Source organism: Rhipicephalus sanguineus, chromosome 10 (assembly GCF_013339695.2).
Source record: "Rhipicephalus sanguineus isolate Rsan-2018 chromosome 10, BIME_Rsan_1.4, whole genome shotgun sequence".
In the NCBI taxonomy this organism is placed as follows: domain Eukaryota; kingdom Metazoa; phylum Arthropoda; class Arachnida; order Ixodida; family Ixodidae; genus Rhipicephalus; species Rhipicephalus sanguineus.
In genome coordinates, this window is record NC_051185.1 from 56,040,645 (window position 1) to 56,062,256 (window position 21,612).

At 48.7% G+C, this 21,612-nt stretch overlaps 1 protein-coding gene across 1 annotated transcript in view; it reads right to left on the reverse strand.

Moving 5' to 3' along the window:
• LOC119371895 (sushi, von Willebrand factor type A, EGF and pentraxin domain-containing protein 1) overlaps window positions 1–21,612 on the reverse strand; it is a 138,590-nt gene that overhangs the window by 3,504 nt on the left and 113,474 nt on the right. The window contains exons 3-11 of the mRNA XM_037642350.2: window positions 21,232–21,420; window positions 13,337–13,426; window positions 10,892–11,020; window positions 6,775–6,942; window positions 5,738–5,926; window positions 4,340–4,528; window positions 3,268–3,336; window positions 2,170–2,242; window positions 312–839 (exon numbers count right to left, since the gene is read on the reverse strand). Of these exons, the coding sequence (XP_037498278.1) occupies window positions 312–839; window positions 2,170–2,242; window positions 3,268–3,336; window positions 4,340–4,528; window positions 5,738–5,926; window positions 6,775–6,942; window positions 10,892–11,020; window positions 13,337–13,426; window positions 21,232–21,420 (1,624 nt within the window). The remainder of the gene's footprint in view (window positions 1–311; window positions 840–2,169; window positions 2,243–3,267; window positions 3,337–4,339; window positions 4,529–5,737; window positions 5,927–6,774; window positions 6,943–10,891; window positions 11,021–13,336; window positions 13,427–21,231; window positions 21,421–21,612) is intronic.

The window sequence follows — 21,612 nt, forward strand, 5'->3', positions numbered from 1 at the left end:
TCTAATGGAAATTTGCTCAACATTGAAACCTTGTTACACGGAGGCGAAAATGTTTGTGGCCCGTGTACTTAGATTTAGGTGCACGTTAAAGAACCCCAGGTGGTCGAAATTTCCGGAGCCCTCCACTATGGCATCTCTCATAATCATATTGTGGTTTTGGGACGTTAAGCACCAGATATTATTATACTGAAACCTTGTCACACTAGCAGAAACGCTTTGTTTCATGCTACAAACACACATCTAAGTGCGTCATATAAGCGAAGCCTGAAGCTTTGCACTCGCAATCCCACATGAACAGAAAGTTTACTCACTTTTGCTCTTTGATGAGCCTGGATTTCCGCTTCTGATCGAAATCGACTTTGGCGTACAATGCCGGCGACGACTCCCGTTCGTCTTGAATGTCGTCCGCCGTGGACGGCAGCTCCGTGTGGGTGACGGTGACGCCTGCACTGGGTGTCGGGCCCGTCGTGATGGAAGTGACGCCTCCGAAAGAGAGCCTGCGATGCTTGGAGGCCAGGGCGATCTCTTCGTAGATGTTTTCCTTCGACGAGAGTGAACTCTTGCGACTCGGCGTCAGGCTCTTGCGGCGGTCTCCACCCTCAGCCTTCAGGCTCGCGCGGTGACCGCCGTTGGTGAGGTGGTTGTTGTTGTGCGCGGCTGCGGTGGTGGAGCCGTTTTGCTGCGCATTCTTCAACGGGATCTCCATGTAGAAGTCCTCGTTCTGGTAGATGGTTCCGCTGCTGTCCGTGTAGGAGATGTTGGCGCTTCCGTTGTTCGCGGGGAGGCCGCCGCTGGGTACCTTCGCCGGCGGGCTCTTGGCCCTTGAGAAGTACTTCTTCCTGCGAGTTGAAAATGGGTAGATCGTTGAAGTGCTTCTTGCAGGCACCCTGCCTGCACACTAAAGCACTGCGCTTGCATACCCAGTTAAAGTGCCATGCAAATGAATGAAATGCAAACATGACGGGTTCAGACACTAACACAATGTACAATAAGAGAGAGGTAGAGTGAGAGCATGAAAGTTTGGCAGGTTGAGCAACCAAACATCCAGTTTCCTAAACTGAAAGTAAGAAGGGAGAGAGTGAGCACTGCAAACACACATGAAAGGACACATGCACCTATCCAACCTACAGTCTGTCACTCAGACCAGCATTCCCCAAAAACTGCAGCAGTGCACGAATAGCTTTTTGTGCCATCAACAGGTCAGATGTGGCCAGGTCCCAAGAGTTTCAGTTTCAGAAAGTGTTCTGCTGGAGTCCAGTTGGCTTAGTGCAGTCTGTGAAGAAATGCACTGGATGTCTTATCGAGGCCAAGTGCATGACAGAGCTTCGGGAGTCACTTCTGATACACATGTGTTGAGCATTGGTGTGTTGGCCACTCCAAGATGGAAAGTGTGCGCATTTGTAAATGCCACACTAAGCCATAAGCATTAGAGTATCAAACAAGACGGAAGTTCAGGGGAAAATAAACTTGTCCTCGTCAAGACAGCAATTGGCACCTTGACAAACACAAGTCCACTTGCCAGAAGTCGGCTCCACCAGCGTTCCCTGTTCAACGGTTTTGATCACTCCAAGCTTTAGAGTACTGTTTCATTCTCATGGGAGAGCCCATAGTTGGCACTTGGAGGCATAAAGATAACCTATGCATAATAAATTTCCTATAAAAATGCTTACGCCCCCCTGTGAGAAGGATTTTGGAAATTACATTGAAGCTTCGAGTTGATTACTTTAGTGTCCTTGCCTCCTCTGATCTGAATTTCCAAGCAAAAAGTTTATGTTTACGTTTCCTGCTTGAGATTTGTGCACTATGAAACCGGCTTTATCACTTAGTGATATGCCATCAGAAAGCCATATAAGGCCAGGTAGCTACGTTCAGATTTTTTGGCATGAATCTTCTGCTATAATATTTTTCTATCAAGACTGCCGGACATGCAGGCTGTGTGAGTGATAAGGCATGCTAGCTGTTGCATGTTCATTTGCACAATGTTGCAACCTGCACAAGGACACAAACATGACACAACTGTGATGAGCAGGGATCAAATGAGCAACTAACTTGCTTTTGATAGGACGGCATAGTAGGCATTGCAGGCTTGCCCATAACATCCCTATTCATAATTGCATGACTCGCCCAGTCCATTTATGACAAATATAGCTTCTGACTATGTAAACTTACTTTTTGAGTATGAGGAGGACGCACATGGAAAGCAGGAAAAGGAACACGATGGCGATGATAGCTGCCACCATGCCTGAAAAAAAAAAAAAAAAGAGAGAGAGAGAGGGAGGGGGGGGGGGACAGTGTTTTTAGCTTACCTGCGTGCAAAATCTGCATGATACATTGGTTAAGCTGTGTTATGCTGATTGCACAATTAAGCTCGCTCTGAGCACTGGCATTCTGTGCAGACCCACTTTAGTAACCCAACAGTTGATCAAGCACTGTACATAACCATGTACTAATTGGTAGATATTAATTAAAAACTACAAGTAACACTTCCTGTGCATTCCTTGGCCTTGTTATCTTGGCTTCATATGGTTGTTCCCCCAAGGAAAGCTTATAGCAGAAATGGTATTCTCTTGCCTAATTAAAATTACTTTGAGGGAGGGTTACATGTGTGTGAACAATCATAATCTTTATCATGAGAATTAAAGTTGAGCTCACAGCCTCCATATATGACATCTGGTTCTCCAGCGATTGGGCTGTAGGGTATTTATGTTTACAAGGGCTTACTAGTGTACAGCCAAATAGCTGTGAAGTAAACATTCAGCTTTCTTATGTAATAAGATTCACAGAGAGTTCATCATAATTACGAACAAAGTGTGAGGTGTATCACAGCTGCCGTGTTGCCCATGTTAAGCCAAGCAGGACAGCACACAGGAACTCAAAGCAATTATCAGGCAGGCTTCTCAAAATAATTTAGGTTGTCCTGTGATAGAGATCTTCAAGGTAAGGTTAATCGTTATCCAGCCGCCTGTTCCGCGTAGTAATAATAATATAATTATCTTGTAATTATACTTTGTTTTATACAAGCCATTTATGAGCCTAATAAAAGGACATACACTGGTTTGCATCTCTCAGTAATACCGGGTTTATATGTGGCATTGCAGAAAAAATGAAATCAACCGTACGGGATATGTTGAGATGATATTCTTCAGACCACCAGGGAAACAACTCAGTTATCTGATGGAATATGCATTAAGTGGGACCTCACTGGCATCCACGTACTTATGGTATCACCAGGAATAGGCAGTGAGTTGAAAGAACTTAGCAACTCACCAGTGAGTGTTGAGCTTGTGTCGCTCGATGATCCTGGCAGCTCCTTCTGGAGTTTTTGCTTCATTTGTCCTGCATCGAAACAATAAAAAATGAATTACATTTCATAGTGAGGTATTCATTACAATGCATGCGCTTACTGCAAGCTCTCTCAGTTTTAGTTGCAGATGTTACTCCTCCCCTGTGAACAAGGCAAATTGTGTGGCTCCTTGCTGCACCCCATGCTGGGGTACACAGCTGAGGCATAGTGTGGACTTTATTTTGGCAGGTCCAACCTCTCTGTATGTATATGCGTGTGTATGTACGTGTGAATGTATGTAGTACATACACATAAGAGCTAAAAAATTTTATGTGGGGGGGGTGGAGAGAGAGAATTTTGTTCAGTATTCCTTTAGGATACTCAACAAAACCTTTGCCGCTGCAATTTTCAGGCCAATTGGAAGCTTGGGTGCTCAGTTTGTTAACACAACCTTGTTTTCAGGCAGAAACTAGAGGAAAATAATGAATTTAATGCATTTTTCACAAACTGCCGCGTCTAGTGGCCACACCGTGAACTAGAAAAGGTGACGTTTAACATCCTCGGGAACGGGTGTGTCAACCATGCCCACCATCGCCCACATCTTTCAAACCGCTTCGCTCCCACTACGGTTCCTAGAGCCAGTAAGAACGATGCTGACAGCGAACAGTGCTCCCAGGTGGGGCACGTCTCAGTGCCTTTGTGGAAGGCGGAGAGTGGGATGTAAAGGAGAAGTGGAGAAAGAGAAGTAGCTGGACAGGAAAGCGTGCACCCTGCTCCAGCCTTGGGGACGCCTGATGTCACAGCCGTCAATGCATAGCTCCGTGCACGCTGGCGTGCAGCCACCGTGCACTCATAGTCCCCCCAAAGTACAGCTAACTGTTCAAAAATATGTGAAATAAACTCTGTTTGTCGAAGCAGTCGTGTCTTCTGAGTGGAATTTCAATGTTTTTGTCTTGTTTTTTTCCTATTTTTGTTCAGTAGTACTCCTTTGAACCACATGTAAGCTCCTGGGTGAAAACACTTCTCTGCATGGTAAACGAGGCTTCCATCACTCACTGAGGATGCATGAGGCCTGAGGCCCACTCCAGGTCCCATCCTCTTGGCAGACGATGGTTGTGGGGCCACCCTGCCGTTCGTATCCCAGGTGGCAGTTGAGCTCGGCCAGGTCCCCGTAGTTTGTGGACACATTGAGCAGCGTGTATGTTCCACCTTCAACTTCAAACGATGGCACATCACAGGTGACAGCTGCGAGAGAACATTGTTGTCGATATTCAGCTTCTGACATTACTCTGTACACTATTATCACTGGAACAGATACTGCTGAGAAACTGGAATTAATTTCAGAACCATCACTTCTGATGTTTACTTCTTGTAGAAATTTTCAATGCCATGACAAATGGAAAGGGGTAAAAACATTCACAAAAAAAGGTAAATGTGGTGGGGACATTAATATTACTAGTCATGGTGTACAATCGCCTTGAATTTGTATGTGTTGTGATGAGTGAAGTTTACAAATATTGTGTAGTTAAAACGAGGCTTTTTTTTTAATGTAAAATGTTTACTAAGAGTAGTAGAGGACACTGCTTACAGAATGGTTCACTTGCTTTTCCTACAAGACACAAAATCACCTAAAAATCACGAAAAAGGCTTGCATAACAAAGTGTTGGATAAAATTAAGAACCTATATTTACACTAATTATCACGAATGTTAGCATCTAATGCATACCTACACATTTATACTGACTGTTCAAAATAACAAGTGTATTATTGTGTCCCACATGAAAAGTTTTATTCGAACAGTAGCAGCAGCAGCAGTAAACTTGCTACACAGGAATGTTTATCACACTATATGCTACGCATATTGTTAAAAAGTGGCACTGCTTGTACAAGCGTGCTTGTGTAGTTCCAGGATACGTAGGTATTTCCTTGCATGTCTGTCTTTGAGTTCGTCATGAATAACTTGATGTTGAATAAGAAATGAACTTACCATATGTGCATGAATGTAGAATTCAGTACTTTGACCGAAGGTGATACAATTGGCAGTGGAGTACCAGAAGAATGGGACACAATCCCAAAGCAACACACATAAATGCCTTAGTCAGGGGCTCGGGGTTAACCATAAAATACTTCAGTTATTAAACATGCAGCTAAATATGAGTACATGATCATTATGGCATTCCACTGCAATTAAAATGCGGCTGCCATGGCTGGGAATCGAACACGTGACCTCAAGTTTAACGGCAAATTATTATAGTCACTGAACTACCAAAATGTGTTTCTATATACATTTGAACAATGTGGTTGCTCTGGAGAAAATGTTGTCGAAGGGAATTGTGGAGGCCACTACATTGACTGATGCATGAATGATAGCATAATGAACAAAAGAAAGTAACGAGCAATCCGCTGCAATAGACCAACTCGATATGCCTTGTTTAGAGAGGTGTGTATACTGACGCTGGCAGTGTGGCTGCTGTCCTCCCCAACGGGCGTCCTCGAGGCAAGTGCGGGTGTCATTGCCCTCCAGGGTGTAGCCAGGGTCACAGGTGTAGATGAGCTGGCTGCCCTGTACGGTGCGGCCATTGCTGGTGCCTCGCACTGCCACTTTCCCGTTGTCGAGGGGACCCAGGGACGGGCACGCGGCCTCTGCATAGGGCGAAGAGCAAGTGCAAAGGGACTTTAGGTGGACAGCAGTACTTGCCTCCGAGAAAGTAACAGCAAAAGAAATACTACAGTCTTTATAGATTGAAATCTGGTGTGTACAAAAGTTCTACACAAGAAGACAGAAAATGTACATATATTAAAGTATCAAACAAATTGATCAGTATGAAGCCCTGAGGCAGTCGCATACTCTGATTCCGGGGTACTGAATTAAATATGTTGTGCATGCAGTACAAACAGGTTTTCACTGGACTGGTATCCTGCCTTGACTAACGCTTAGGGATTATTTTGTCACATGCTTTGATGGAAATACTTAAAAAGGTCATACTGGTGTGTAACACGCGGAAAATAAACACATGAACAACAGGAGCGCTTTATGTTGTTTGTGTATGTCTTTTCTTCTGTTGCATGTTTTCCTTTTTTTTCATCGAAGATAATAAACCTTTGTAAAGAATAAATAAATGAGTTTAGGCATATTAAGTTACATTTATGCATGAAACTATTACATTGTTGTTGGATAGAAAACAAAATTACATTAGGCCATGACAGGAAAGGCACCCTTTCCAGTCCTGATCTACGCTTCATCTCAAGTCCTATAACATCGTAATAAAAACAAATGAATGAACTACCTATCAACAAGTGGTTATATATATCAGACCATTTTTGTACATATGTTTGTTTATTGTAACTGGGATCGACCGTGCTAACTTTATGCTTTATACCTCTATAGCAGCTAGTGAATTCGTGTCCGCTGAACCGCAGGGCGTGCTGTGAGCCCAATTTTTTTTTCTATCTGTATGCCTAAACAAGATGTTAAGCTAGCTCGCCCTTACCAAGGCACCTAGGGGCTGCCGCTGACCACTGTCCAGACTCCAGGCAAGTACGGACGCTCGGGCCAGACAGTTTGTATCCGGACACGCAGCGGTACTCCATCTGTTGTGGTGACAGCGGCACCGTGTACGACTTGGGTGGCTTGTCTGGGTCCCCGCACTGGTACTTTTCTGCAAAGAATTTGGACACGGATGTATCTGCATGTTTCTGGTTCCATTTTTTACAGCAATGTTATTTACCTCCTACTCCTGTATGCATCCCCGCATTCATTCTCATGGGGGTTACTCTGGGCGGCCTATGTCCGTACCGTGGACATAGCGCGTAGACATGAATGAAGATGGGTAGGGGAGAGGGTTAATGTGTTGCTACAGCAATGAAGACAGGTAGGAGAGAGATGCAAAAGGTGTACCACGTGTGTCGGGGGTGCCGACACGGCTGCAGCAGCGGTTGCGGCAGTTGCATAGGGGGTGCGTCGACCGTGGCGGCGCTTGTGTTGACGTAGTGTGGTGGAAATGCTGTTGTATGGCGTCATACATGCATACATATGACGTCATGAAGCGGTGAGCACCACTGTTCTGAAATTAGGTAAATGTGTATAAATATATGCATTTGTATGAGTGTTAAGTATGCAAATGATGTATGATTTCATAATGTATGCAGCCTAAAGAGCTTTGCTGGTAATTGGTCCCCGTCTGCATGTTGCAGCTCCGTGCACTTTTTTTTCCCAATCCTTTTCACATTCGCTAACTTCTGAGCTGTCGCCTCACACGACGACGTGAGCACCGCATTCTTTTCTTCTTTTTTTTTGCCACCTATGAGCGAAGCATTTTCCATCAGCTGTCCATTACTTCAGAACTGCGCAGGTCTTGTGGAGTAGCACACGGATGCTAACTAGGCGAAACAGAGAAAGTGAACCAAGTATACACCCTTTGAGCACCCTCAAAGGTGTTAAAACATTCCTTTTTTACCATTCACTATGCGTGCTGCACACATACGTTTATGAGGTTCTATGATGTATATGCAGTTTCTTGGCGCGGGTGTGTAGAGTACAGACGGGTGTTAAATAGCTATAACAGAGAAAATAAAATACTGCAAACACCCTCTGAGAATCCTGAAAGGTGTTAAAAATGTTTACTTTTTAGACTCCACTGCCAGCTGCATGCGAATTCCTTCACAGTGCAGCTGGTTATTAATCATAAAATTGGCTATTAAATGACTGTCAAAAAGCAAAGGAGCTTTCTATCATGACTATCTTTTCTTGTACCTCGTTTCGAGGAGGCAAATAATTTGACTCTAACTGAAAATACTTTGACTTTCGACCACATATTACATATCATCATCAACCCACATCTTATCAACTTTCGATTACCCCCAAGCAAACTTGATCAATAGGAAAGCTTCGATTTCCTGCAGAAAATAAATATATTTGTCAATTTTTAGCTTATGTATGCGTAAGAGCAGAAATCATATCAATCAACCGATCGATTGAATCTTGCAGTTTATTGCTTAACCATCTTTATTGATTCTGAACTTGCGTTATTGTAGGTATGCTGTATTTGCTCGGATGTAACGCGATGTTTTTTCCAGATTTTTGCTACCTAAAGTCGACCCTCGCATTACACTCGAGTAAATACGATAATGCCTGATGCGTTACAGCCCTAATACTGGTTACACTCAATGCAGTCTCATAGAGTACATGCAAATTCCACATTAAAGCCATTGGTTTCTATTGGTCAGCTGCTGCCTCATGCAAACATCACGTGCCATGTGACGCCCTCTGGCATAAAGAGTGTTCTACACCATAGGCGGAGAGTACGGGGGGGCTGGGGGGCTTGGGCCCCCCCCCGGACTGCCTCATGCGGGGGCAGAGCCCCCCCCTGGCGCCGGCCCAGGGTATTTTTTAAGAGCTTGGCTTAGGTCCCCGGGTCGTCCTGCCTGGCAGCTATTTCACAGGAGGCTCTTTATGCCCGCTTCTTTTTCATTTCAGCCATTTAAAGTTCGGCACATGGGCCAATGACAAGTCAAACATTCAATGGAAAAATGCCCCTCAAACGGATTTTCACGTGCAGAATATGTTGTGCTGATGAACAACTGAAGCGACGACTTAAGCTATGACAAATTAAAAAATTCGCCGGCGATTACGATACTGCCTAATTCGCTGAGCGCAGCCTCGTGTTCGGGCAACGCCAGCTATGTTTGAAGTTTTGACTATCCGCAGTTGTAGCAATGTAACATTCGTTACATATTGCGACAGAAACTGCCAGCGCTCGAGTGCTACGCACACTATATACTCTGTGCATTGCAGCTGTCGCGAACCAAGTGAAACGCCCACAGCCCCGTTACGACAAGCGAAGCCAGCCGCAGTGCACGTGCCAGCCCTGCATGCGCACGAGCTCCGACCGAGGGGCCAGCGCGCACGACAGAGGAAGAAAGCGAGGTTAGAGGCCAGTATCTTGTGATATCGACAGACTCCGCGTTCGCTCTCTTTCGTCCTCGTTCGCGCTATCGGTTACGACGCCAACGGCGATGCCGCTCAATGCAGGCACGGACGCCTAAGAGCTGCGCTCTAATTGTCTTGAACCCCGTAGTGAATGGTTTTGAGAACACAAAAATGATAATGAGAATACAAAGCAATCCCGACACAGTCAGCCACTGAACGCTTTCGCACAAACTTACTCGCCAATAAAAAAACTGGTAATTTCTTGGTTGCCTATACATATTGGTACCCTTCGACATGCCTGTTTATAAAAGTGCCGAGAAACGATTGTACGCAGTTTTGATTTATCAGTAAAGGGTTTTACTAAAAGTTCGGCCACCAATGAGCAACTCCATTCCTCGTCCAGATACATAACCGCAGCTTCGCACAAGGTGTAGTGGTAGCAAATGGTATTTGCTACCATCTCAGAATTACTTTCGGCTATCTTGAATTGAACTCACTGGCATATAATTAAAGCTTCCCGTGATAGCGTTAGCCTACTGTCTCCTGTGTGGCGCATGTTTTAACAAAGTAAAGCCTAGCCCCACGCATTGCGTGAATCGATTTTACGCGACGCGGTCAACGAAAATCTCACTTCGAGCCAAGAGTTACGATGTGGATCGATGTCTTTGTGTAAATTGAAAAATAAATCTAGGGTCTTCCACTTACAGATCTTCATTATGATATTGCGGGCACCTAAGAGACTAAAGTTACATTAAATTCTTTAATTTGGAAGTTGGACTCCTCTCTCTCTGTCTGTCTCTCTCTCTCTCTCTCTCTCTCTCTCTATATATATATATATATATATATATATATATATATATATATATATATATATGGAGAGTGAGAGAGAAATGTGGAAGAGCAAGTCGGGCCCCCGCCCCCTCCGGTAAAATGAAAACTCTCCGCCTATGTTCTACGCTAGCCGCCTTGGCTATGAGCGCCGCTGGCTAACACTCCCAGGGATTACACATAGAGAAATGCCCAACCAACTGGACAGGGAAGCGCCCTTCGTCGTAGTTAAATTGGTAGAACATTGCATATGTGCGCACAAGGGGGCAGGGGGGGGGGGCGACTCCCCCCACCTCCCTAGTAATGAAATGGGGGCACCAAGTTAGCCCCGCACCCCTACTCGGTCGGACATGTCCCGTCGTACGACAAAGCTTTTTGACAATAATGGCGGCCATGGACCTCTGATATTGCATTCAAAAGCTGCTTCTTCCCTTCCCGCCTTTACCCACGGAAAGCGAGCGACCAAAGGCAGACCGTTGCTAAAAGCAAGTCACCGCTTCATTTTCATTTTTTCATTCATTGAGAAGGTTTTCTTGCGGATTCGACCACCCGGGGGGGGGGGCAGCGATAAAGCTTGCCCCCCCCCCCCCTACTTAATGGAGAATTCTGCGCACAAGATGGAACATCGGATGCGTAATTAGAAGGTTGTGGGTCCGGATCCCACTGATGGAAAGGGCGATTTTTCATCCACTTTAAGTCATTCCAATTTACATAATTACTACATTACAGTTGAATTCAACAATTAATGTGCCGTATGCTTTCATTGGCCTAATTTTGTGTTGGATTCATGTGGTTGTCTATAACGTGATGTGATAACAATTCGGGCGTTGCGATGTTACAGTGTCGCTCACCTCTGAGCACATAGATCTCCACCTCGCAGAGGCTGAAGTGGTCGGGGTCCTTGCGCTTGTCAGCAACATCGACGTACTGGCCGATGATTCCCTTCCCCTCATCGCACATCAGCACCACCGTCTGGGTCGCTGTGTAGTGGACAGCATGCAACAATGTTATGGCACTCAGCACGTGTAACCGCCACATGTTCATCATAAATTGTCATGGAGATTACATATTTAGTTCACAATAGCATTACTGCCAGAGAGGGGGGTGGTGCAGTGGTACGGAGCTCGACTGCTGAACCGAAGGTCCCGGGTTCGGTCCCATACGACACACAGCAGTCGCATTTCGATGAAGGCAAAATGATAGAGGCTCGTGTATACTGTGCAACGTCAGCGCACGTTAAAGAACACCAGCTGGTTGAAATTCCCGGTGTCCTCCACTGCAGTATGCCTTATAATAATATCGAGGTTTTGGCGCATAAAATGTATACATGACATAATTTAATTCCTGGTATATACCAGGAATTAAATTATGTCATGTATACAAAGTTGATCGACATAGTTTTAATCATAGTTTTATTATATCACAAATAAATTCAAAGCGATTTTACAACTGTTCAATATACAGCAGAATTCGATATATGCAGGTGCCACTATACTTAAAGGTTCATTGAACAGGTCACGAAGCAATGAAACAGACACAGCTATTATCGGTTTGTATATTATGTCTTCAAGAAGTTGGTTCAATTCTCTAATTGTTTTTGAAAAGACAAAGGTGGCAAAACTAGAGGTTCTGAATGAGTAGTCTCGTATTTTATGTTTTTGTGTGTGACAACGCTTCTAACGGTACACTGGTACCAAAAGATCGTGCTAAAATATAGTTGGATTGTCCGAGTGAAAGTAGAGGGAAAAAAAATCTAAACCGGCAATGATAAACAAACAAACGGAAAAAACTTAATACTGTTGAATTCTAATATATCGAATCTGAAGGGGACCACAAAAGAGCTCTACATATAGATAATTCAATATGTATAATATTTTATTCAATTATATGAACACTCTCAACGGGCTTTTGCCGTCGGCGTCGCCGTCATGTGCTGTATAAAGTTCAAATCGATAACCCCCCGCGCATCGTACGTTCTACCCGCGGGCAAAGGCGCGCAAGCGGGGGCGACAAACACGGCTGAAGCTGATATCAAACGAGCCGGCCTATCTCCGTCGCAAGGAGGGCGCATGCTATAACATCAAACCGCGTGCGAGGCCTGCCTTCTATTGCTCCTCAAGCTGAGAGGAAACGCCCCACCCGTCTTCAATGAGCATGAAAAGACGCTGGGGGGAGGGGGTCGCTCGAGCAGCAACGAACTTTGATTTAAGGGCGCGGTCGCGACCGCTGGCGCGCGCGCCATCTCGGTAGGTATCAGCGGACGGCTCGTATACCCTTCTATGTGCTTCTATGTGCTGCGCTCTCAACGCGAGAAGAGACTGTGCGAAATCCGCATCTCCCTGGAGCGGCCGTATTCTGTTAATTACGCCAGCGTTTTGTAGAGTTACACCAGACTGGATCTAAAAGAGCTAGCTGCCAGCCTTACTTTGCGTAACATATTACAATTTGTTGCAATTGCATTCATTACTTCACCCTTGCGGTGAAACTGCGATTTTATTATTATATCGAAATATATTCAGAGATTTTACAACTGTTCGATATACACAAAAATTCGATATATCTGGGTTTGAGTGTGCTGAAAGGTTCATTGAACTTCATTCGAGGAAATATGGCATGTCCATAAAGCACAGCAGATGTATATGCGCCACTTCTAATTATCGGTGTACGTAACGTAGCTGTTGAAGCAATAAAACGAAGGACACTGGCAAAAATATTTTATTGTTTCATGTTTCGTCCCGACCAGACGGCCTTCCGTCGAACACTCGACTTCACGTCTAGCTGTTACGCGCGTTACTCATTAGGATATGCTATCATCATGTTACATACGAACAGTAATAGTTAAAGGTGTATATTTACAGGTATATTTCCAAAACCGCATTTGCGATCGCTTGGCTGAGCAGTTAGGTTGAAGCACCGAACTTTTTTGAATTTCTCGCTAAAATGCTTTTTCGAAACTACCGCCAGACTAATATAAATGAAGTTTGTGGTATTTGAGAGTTAAATAATTAAAATTGAAACGAGTAAAATTTCGATTTAGTTAAGCGATTTTCTAAACACAGAAATTGTACGTAATATAGCAAATTAAGTTTCAAGAAGTATAGGAAAACGTGCTAAGATTGCAAAACTGTTCAGCAAACACAAGTGGTACACATGGGTCGTCTGCTACGTGACAGCCTCAAAAATGGCGCCCGGCCCGGCGCACCGCAGCGTCACATTGCGGCTGAGTTTCAGTGCACACTCCATATAGATTGAAGCTTCCGATCTAATTGGTAATGGCTTCAAAAGAGAACACTCACAGAATTTCCCGCTGAATGCGGCGCATCTGTTGAATATGGCCTTGTTGCCCTCGTAGCTCACGACCCGCACCTCGAGGTCCTGCCGTGAACCTGCATCCACGAGGAATGGTAGAGAGCACGTGTGCTTAGAACATTTTCAATAATCATGCACATTCGGCATACACTCATGTCAAACAAGCCAGAATATATGAGCCACAGTGTTATGTTTCAAACCGTTGAATCGTACGACCACTCAGGTGAATGGGAACAACGTACGTGGTGGGGGGAAAAAGAAAAGCTCGTTGATTTTTCGAGATAATGTATCGTTGTACGTGTTCGCAGAATATTTCGGCTGTGTACTGAATGACCTGACTTCTAGTGCAAAACCACATACGCGTGAGGCACCCAGCTGTAAGAAACACCAGCGTGTCCGATCGACGTGCAAACACACGCGTGTTTACCGCAGCCGAGTTTCGTCCCTGCAAAGATCATCCGCAGTGCTTGCCTAATGAGATTGCTCCCCTTGTAAGGAGGTGAAAAGCTGGCAGCAGCTGATACGTCGGCAACAGAAATTTGCATAGTGCCAGACAAGGAACACGTTCACGAAGAGTGCATCACAGAAACAATTAACTTTGTTAAGGTGTTTAATAGACAGCACTCAACGATAATGAGTAATGGCGACAGTCACGGCAAGGCACGAACTCCCTGCGCGAGCGGCGTTCTTCTTCAAGCAATCAAAGAGGACGGCCCACTAGAAGGCGCTGGAGAGGGTAACAGCCGTCCAGCGACCTAACAACTCGTCACTATAAGTGGGTCATAGTAGGCCTTGAGGCGCTCCACGTTGACAATGTCGCGCCCTCGACGGCGCATGTCCGAAGCTGGTTCGATGGGTTCGATCAAGTAGTTGACCGGGGATGTGCGCTCGACGACCCGGTATGGGCCTTCGTATTTCGGCAGCAGTTTTGAAGAAAGGCCACTTGCAGTGGTAGGGACCGAGAGCCATACGAGCGCTCCAGGGAGGAACGTGGGTTCAGAAGTAGTGGTGCCATCTCGAATGCTCTTCTGCAGCTCTTGTTCCTGCATCGTAAATGTCTTGGCAAGCTCGCGACACTCTTCAGCGAGCCTGGCTGTGTCAGAAATGGGCGCACACTCAGATGGATCCGGCTTGTATGGAAGTATCGTGTCGATGGTGTGCGACGGGTGCCTTCCGTACAGTAAGAAGAACGGTGAAAAACCAGTAGTGCTCTGAGGGGCGGTGTTATAGGCGTAGGTGACGAAGGGCAGAATGGCATCCCAATTGGTGTGATCGGCGGCGACGTACATTGACAGCATGTCGCCGAGCGTTCGGTTAAAGCGTTCGGTTAGGCCATTCGTTTGCGGGTGGTAAGCAGTAGTTTTGCGGTGAACAGCATGGCACTCTTTCAGAATGGCTTCCACGACTTCCGATAAGAAGACACGGCCTCGATCGCTGAGAAGCTCTTGGGGTGGACCGTGACGCAGTATGAATCGGTGTAGTAGGAAGGCGGCAACATCGCGCGCTGTAGCCGCTGGGAGGGCGGCGGTTTCGGCGTATCGCGTTAGATGGTCAACAGCGACGATGGCCCAGCGGTTACCAGCCGAAGTCAGAGGTAGTGGTCCATACAAATCGATGCCCACGCGCCCGAACGGACGGTTAGGGCAAGGTAATGGTTGTAGACCTGCTGGCGACACGTGCGTTGCAGGTTTTCGGCGTTGGCAATCGAGGCAGGAGCGAACGAACTTCTGCACGTAGCGGTACATCCCACGCCAGAAGTATCGTTGGCGAATGCGGTGGTAAGTTTTGGATACCCCAGAGTGCGCGCATTGCGGGTCAGAGTGGAAGGCCTCGCATATTTCAGAACGCAGACTGCGGGGTATCACTAGTAGCCACTGGCGGCCGTCGGCGTTGTAATTGCGTCGGTGCAGGAGGTCGTCACGAACGGCGAAATGGTGGGCTTGACGACGCAACGCGCGAGTGGATGGTGTTGCCGTCGGATCAGTGAGCAAGTCGATCAGCGAGGTGATCCATTTATCCTTGCGCTGTTCGGTAGCGATAGTGTGAACGCTGATCGAAGCAACAGCTATGTGAGATACTGAGCAGGGGGCATTGTCGTCAGGCAAGGGAGAGCGCGAGAGGGCGTCGGCGTCAGCATGCTGGCGTCCGTTGCGGTACAGCACGCGGATGTCGTAGTCCTGCAGGCGAAGTGCCCAGCGGGCGAGACGGCCTGAGGGATCCTTCAATGACGACAGCCAGCATAGTGCATGATGGTCGGTGACGACATCAAATGGGCGACCATACAAATGAGGTCGAAACTTTGTAAGGGCCCATATGATCGCCAGGCACTCTTTTTCCGTGACTGAGTAATTGGTCTCGGCTCTGGTAAGCGTACGGCTTGCGTATGCCACGACATATTCGGGGAACCCTGGTTTGCGTTGCGCAAGGACAGCGCCGAGGCCTACACCGCTGGCGTCCGTGTGTACCTCCGTTGGCGCCGTAGGGTCGTAGTGGCGTAGTATGGGAGGAGACGTCAACAAACGACGGAGCTTTGCGAACGCGTCGTCACACTCGGACGACCACGAATTTAGGGGTCCGTTACTTCCAAGGAGCTTCGTCAGCGGCGATATGATGACGGCAAAGTTTCGTATGAAGCGTCGAAAGTATGAACACAGTCCGACGAAACTGCGCAGTTCTTTGACGGACGTAGGTTTGGGAAATTCGGCCACGGCCCGAAGCTTGGCCGGATCGGGAAGGATTCCGTCTTTGGACACGACGTAGCCGAGGATTGTCAGCTGCCGTGCCGCAAATCGGCACTTCTTCAGATTCAGTTGGAGGCCGGCGTTGCTCAAACGGGTCAAGACATGCCGCAGACGTTGGAGGTGCGTGGAGAAGTCCGGAGCGAAGACGACGACGTCGTCCAGGTAACACAGGCACGTGTGCCATTTCAAGTTGCGCAGAACGGTGTCCATCATGCGCTCGAAGGTCGCGGGCGCATTACACAGACCGAACGGCATGACGTTGAACTCGTACAAGCCGTCGGGCGTGACAAAGGCTGTCTTTGGTCGAGCGTCATCAGCCATGGGTACTTGCCAGTACCCCGAGCGCAAATCGAGAGATGAAAAGAATTCTGCTCCTTGGAGGCTGTCGATCGCGTCGTCGATTCGCGGCAGTGGATAAACATCCTTGCGGGTGACCTTGTTGAGCCGTCGGTAGTCCACACAGAACCGCACAGAACCGTCCTTCTTCGCAACGAGAACAACAGGAGACGCCCATGGGCTGTCGGAGGGCCGAATTACATCGCGTCGAAGCATATCGTCCACTTGCTCGTTAATTACCCGGCGTTCTGTGGGAGACACGCGATATGGACGTTGCCGCAGTGGTGGTTAGCGCCAGTGTCGATGCGATGCGTAACAGCGGACGTGCGGCCGAGGGATGGTTGCCCGACATCGAAAGACTGACGAAATTCATCCAACAAGCACAGAAGCTGCGAACGCTGGATCGACGTAAGGTTATCAGCAATGGAGGGACCAAATACATCAGTAGGTGACGAATCAGACCTGGAAACAGCACTGATGGTGCGGGAACTGGTACAGTGCGAGTCATCGGGTGCGTCCAGAACTTGTGCGTCTTCAACGGGTTCCACTTTGCCGAGACATTCCCCTCGAACCAACGTAACAATGCACGGGGATGGGTTGGTAACAAAAATAGCGGTGCGGCCCTGAGTGACTCGCACGGTCGCGAAAGGTACCAGCAACCCTTTCCTAGTGCAGACGCGGGCAGACGGCGAAAGGAGTGCAATGGTGTCGGAGAGACCGGCGCAGTAGACCGACACAGCCGTTGACGAGTTTGGAGGCACTTTCGTATCGTCTTTGACGAGGATCTTGCTCACTGCCGATGGACTGTCTGTCGGCGTCAAATGTGAGAATGGTGAGAGTTCGATTTCGGCTTGTGCGCAGCGAATTACGGCGTCGTGGCGGGAGAGGAAATCCCATCCCAGGATGACGTCGTGAGAGCATGCCGCAATTATGATGAACTCGACGTCGTACAGAACGTCCTGAATGACGACGCGAGCAGTGCATACTGCTGTAGGATGAATACTCTGGGAGCTCGCGGTACGGAGGGACATCCCAGAAAGTGGCGTCACCACTTTTCGAAGTAAGCGGCAAAGTTTTGCGTCCATAACAGATACAGCGGCTCCAGTATCGATAAGGGCCGATGCGCGAACACCGTCCACAAGCACGTCGACTACATTCGATGGACTTCGCTGAGGGCTTTCACAGTTCGATAGCGTCGCAGCCCTTGCCTCCTGGACTGCGACGACTAGTTTTCCTGCTCTCGTGTGACCGAACGTGGCCGCATGGGTGACAGTGATCGACGTCGTGGAGACGGAGAGCGGCGAGTAGCTGGAGGTGGGCGTGACGTCGGCGACATAGATGGAGGTGGGTCGTAGAATGCACGGCTGGACTGGCTGGTGACAGGTGACGCGACTCGAGGCGGCTGCACGCGTTGACAATAACGTGCCACGTGACCGGCGTAACCGCAAGCAAAGCAGATGGGCCGGTTGTCGGGGGTGCGCCATCGATTCGTCGGGGTAGGTCCCGCCCATGTCGCAGGACGCGATTGACCGGTCGGCTGCTGAAATGACTGCATGGCGGGCTGCAGTCGGGGCCGAGGGATGGCGTCAGCGTATGTAGCCGGCACACCCGCCTCAAAGAACGGAGGTCTAGCGGCGGCTTCGGCGTAACTCATTGGGGCAGCCGCAGGAATTACTTGGGGCGTCCTGGCGACAACTTGAGCGTAACTCTGGGGCGCAGGAGCCGGAGGTTGCGGGTGGTACTCAGGCATGACCTCCGCAATTTCCTGTTCAATTGCTCGGCGGAGAGGAGGAAGAAGGGTGGTCGACGACTGTTGAACGTGCGGCGGGTGGGCAAAGGCGAGGAGAGAGACCTGGCGTGCAATTTCCTCGCGCACGAACGACTTGACTTCTGCCAGCAACGCGGCCTGGTCAGATATTGCCGCCAAGCCAGCAAGCTCTGCGTCGCGTGATGGGGAGCGACGGGTCATCGAACGCTGCCGGCGGAGCTCCTCGTAGCTCTGGCATAGCGTTATGACCTCGGCCACTGTGCCAGGGTTTTTGGCGAGCAGCATGGTGAAGGCATCGTCGTCAATGCCTTTCATTACGTTCCGGATCTTGTCGGACTCAGACATGGTTCCGTTGGCCTTCTTACACAAGTCGAGGACGTCTTCGATATAACTTGTGAAAGATTCGCCGGCCTGCTGAGATCGTTCACGTAAGCGCTGTTCGGCTTGCAGCTTACGAACTGCTGGGCGGCCAAAAACACTGATGACGGCGGTCTTGAAATCGGACCAAGTCGCAAAATCGGACGCGTGGTTGTTGTACCACAAGCTTGCTACGCCCGCGAGGTAGAATACCAAGTTGCTTAACTTGCCTTCCTCGTCCCATTTGTTGGGGATGCTGACGCGCTCGTAAATTGCGAGCCAGTCCTCCACGTCGGTGCTATCGGCGCCAGTGAAGATAGGTGGATCGCGTATACGGGGGACACCGGGACATGTGCTCGTTGCGAGTGGAGGCGTTTGCTGGGCGGCGTCTTGAGGCATGGTAGATGGCAGGGTACGGGATCGGAGCTCCAGGGGCATTGAATGGGAGCAGAGCACTCTCCACCAAATTGTTAAGGTGTTTAATAGACAGCACTCAACGATAATGAGTAATGGCGACAGTCACGGCAAGGCACGAACTCCCTGCGCGAGCGGCGTTCTTCTTCAAGCAATCAAAGAGGACGGCCCACTAGAAGGCGCTGGAGAGGGTAACCCATTACCATGTCCCAAGGCTTCTCTACAATTTAACCGAACGCTCGGCGACATGCTGTCAATGTACGTCGCCGCCGATCACACCAATTGGGATGCCATTCTGCCCTTCGTCACCTACGCCTATAACACCGCCCCTCAGAGCACTACTGGTTTTTCACCGTTCTTCTTACTACTTATAAGAGAACGGCCTGATACTTAATGGGACGGTCTGATGCCTTATGGCAGGGGTCGGCAACCTGCGGCCCGCGGAGCATTATTATGCGGCCCACGACGTCAGAACCTGCCCCTCTCCCCCCCCCCCCAACCCTCCCCCACTTCCACGTAAACTTCCTATCTGAAGACCGGTATGGCAGTTTTGACCTCAAATGGGGTTTTCGCTTGTAACCTATGTTTAAAGATTTCAGCCTTAAATTGTGACATCTGGGTAGAAAAGAAACATGATTTCTACTCCAGTTTTGTACGTTATTGTCAGTTCGCCGAATTATTTCTCTGTCTGCAAACCGCCCCCCCCTCCCTTTCTATTTGCCGTTCGACCCCCGCTGTGTCGGCTTCGTGCAACTTGGCCCTCCGCCTCAAAGGTTGCCGACGCCCGCCTTATGGGAAGTTTGATACAACAAAGCTGACTCAGCGCATAAAAAAAAAAGATTTTTTTTTGGGGGGGGGGGGGTGGTTAGGACATCCAGAGCCCCCCTTTCTGGATCCGCCCGTGGGTACAACGAAATTTCAAGACTGAAAACATTTTATCTCGCGTTGCCATAGCAACCGGCGCTTCGCGGGAACCACGAAGCACTGTCGGTCGCGCGTCAAAACGGCGCTTTTCTCTGCCCTGACTCAGCCATTTCTCGGATTTCCAACGTAGTGCCGGTTGCTATAGCAACGGGAGGTTAAACCTTTTCTGTCTCAAAATCCGATAGATATCCGTTGCCGTCATAGGACTGACGGGCGCGCGCGCCGTTTCCATTTTATCTGGTAGATCGCGCCTTGCAAGTTAGCCGTGAGGTCCCCACGTAAAGAGCACTGTGTCTTGCACTGTGGTGTGTGGTCGGAACCCATACGGTAGCCACGACTTCGCCACGACCAGATGCAAGCCGCTCAGGTTTTATTTAGGCGCCGGCCTGCAGTGATATGAGCACAACCCGCGACCCGAAATGGACACCCATTGCGACGTTGTCTGGAATGCGAACTGTGTGCCAAAGGTTCTTCGACATCTTTGCCCGCTCGCAGATCGAAGCAATGCTTGTCTGCGTGGGCTCTGCTGGCGGCGGCGGTTGCGGCGACAGAAGCAAGCACGAGACGAGCGCATTGTTCTTGCGGTGAGCGAAGCTTGCCTTTCCCGTTCTTTGACGTCGACGCACGTGCTGCAGCTTTTGATTGTGTGAGGGCACTGTGGCTTATCACATGCTTCAGTAATGCTCGCGCGAGCGGCTCCTGCACGTCTTCCGAGCAAGAATCGATAATTAAGTCATTAGCACTAAGCAGTAGTTGAAGATAACGAGAACGTGCTAAGGTATACGTAATAAGAACCTTCAGTTAATCTTTCCCGCTCGCGAGTAGCGTCGGTGCAACGTGAAAGGAACGAGCAAAGCCGCTTCCTGTCCTTTTGTTTCGCACGTCGCCGTAAAGCGGCGCTATGTGATGCCAACCAGTCAACAAGGCCAATTTCATTGCGGCTCCACAGACAGACGAAAGGCAAGGAAACAGACGCAACACGGCGCTGATGTCGCGTCTTTGTCTTTGCCGACAGACACAGACACGGCTACACGCACACACACACACGGCACACGGCATCACGGCTACACGGCTACAGCGCGACAGACACAGACGAAAGTCTGTGTCTGTCGCGCTGTAGCCGTGATGAAGCTTTACCAACTCGCCCAGTGTACCATCTTACTGAAAGCTAATTTGCCACGCGCCTGAGTGCTTGCTTTCATAAACATGACGGTGTAGCACAACCGTGACCAACGTGTGAGACTAAACACACAGTTCGTTTTTAATCAAAGACTACTCGCATACTCATGGATGGAATCGAGAAGCATGCTGGTGCACGCGGGTCGCGTGTTATTATACTCACTGACGTGCGGAACCGTGAGTGCTACGGAGAGCACGTGATAGGCGGCGCCCAGGTCTATGCGCCACCACCGGGGCGGTTGGTAGGTGGTGTAGAAGCAGCTGCTCTTGGAGCCGTCCAGCGCGTTCCCTGGGGGGTAGGCGTACAGGTAGCCGGACGCCTCCGGTATGCGCTGCACCGTCAGGCTTGTGTCTGCATATTGTGAACAACCGGAACATACTCGTTTATAAGCGGTGGACATTTCTCGATAGATCTACTCTCTTCTCTTCTTGATGCCAGCGTTTCAAAAATGAGCAATCGTCATCTTTAAGAGAAGGCACTTCCATAGTGCAAAGAAGCACGCTGATAATGACAATCAGGAACTGCCGATTATCAACGATGATG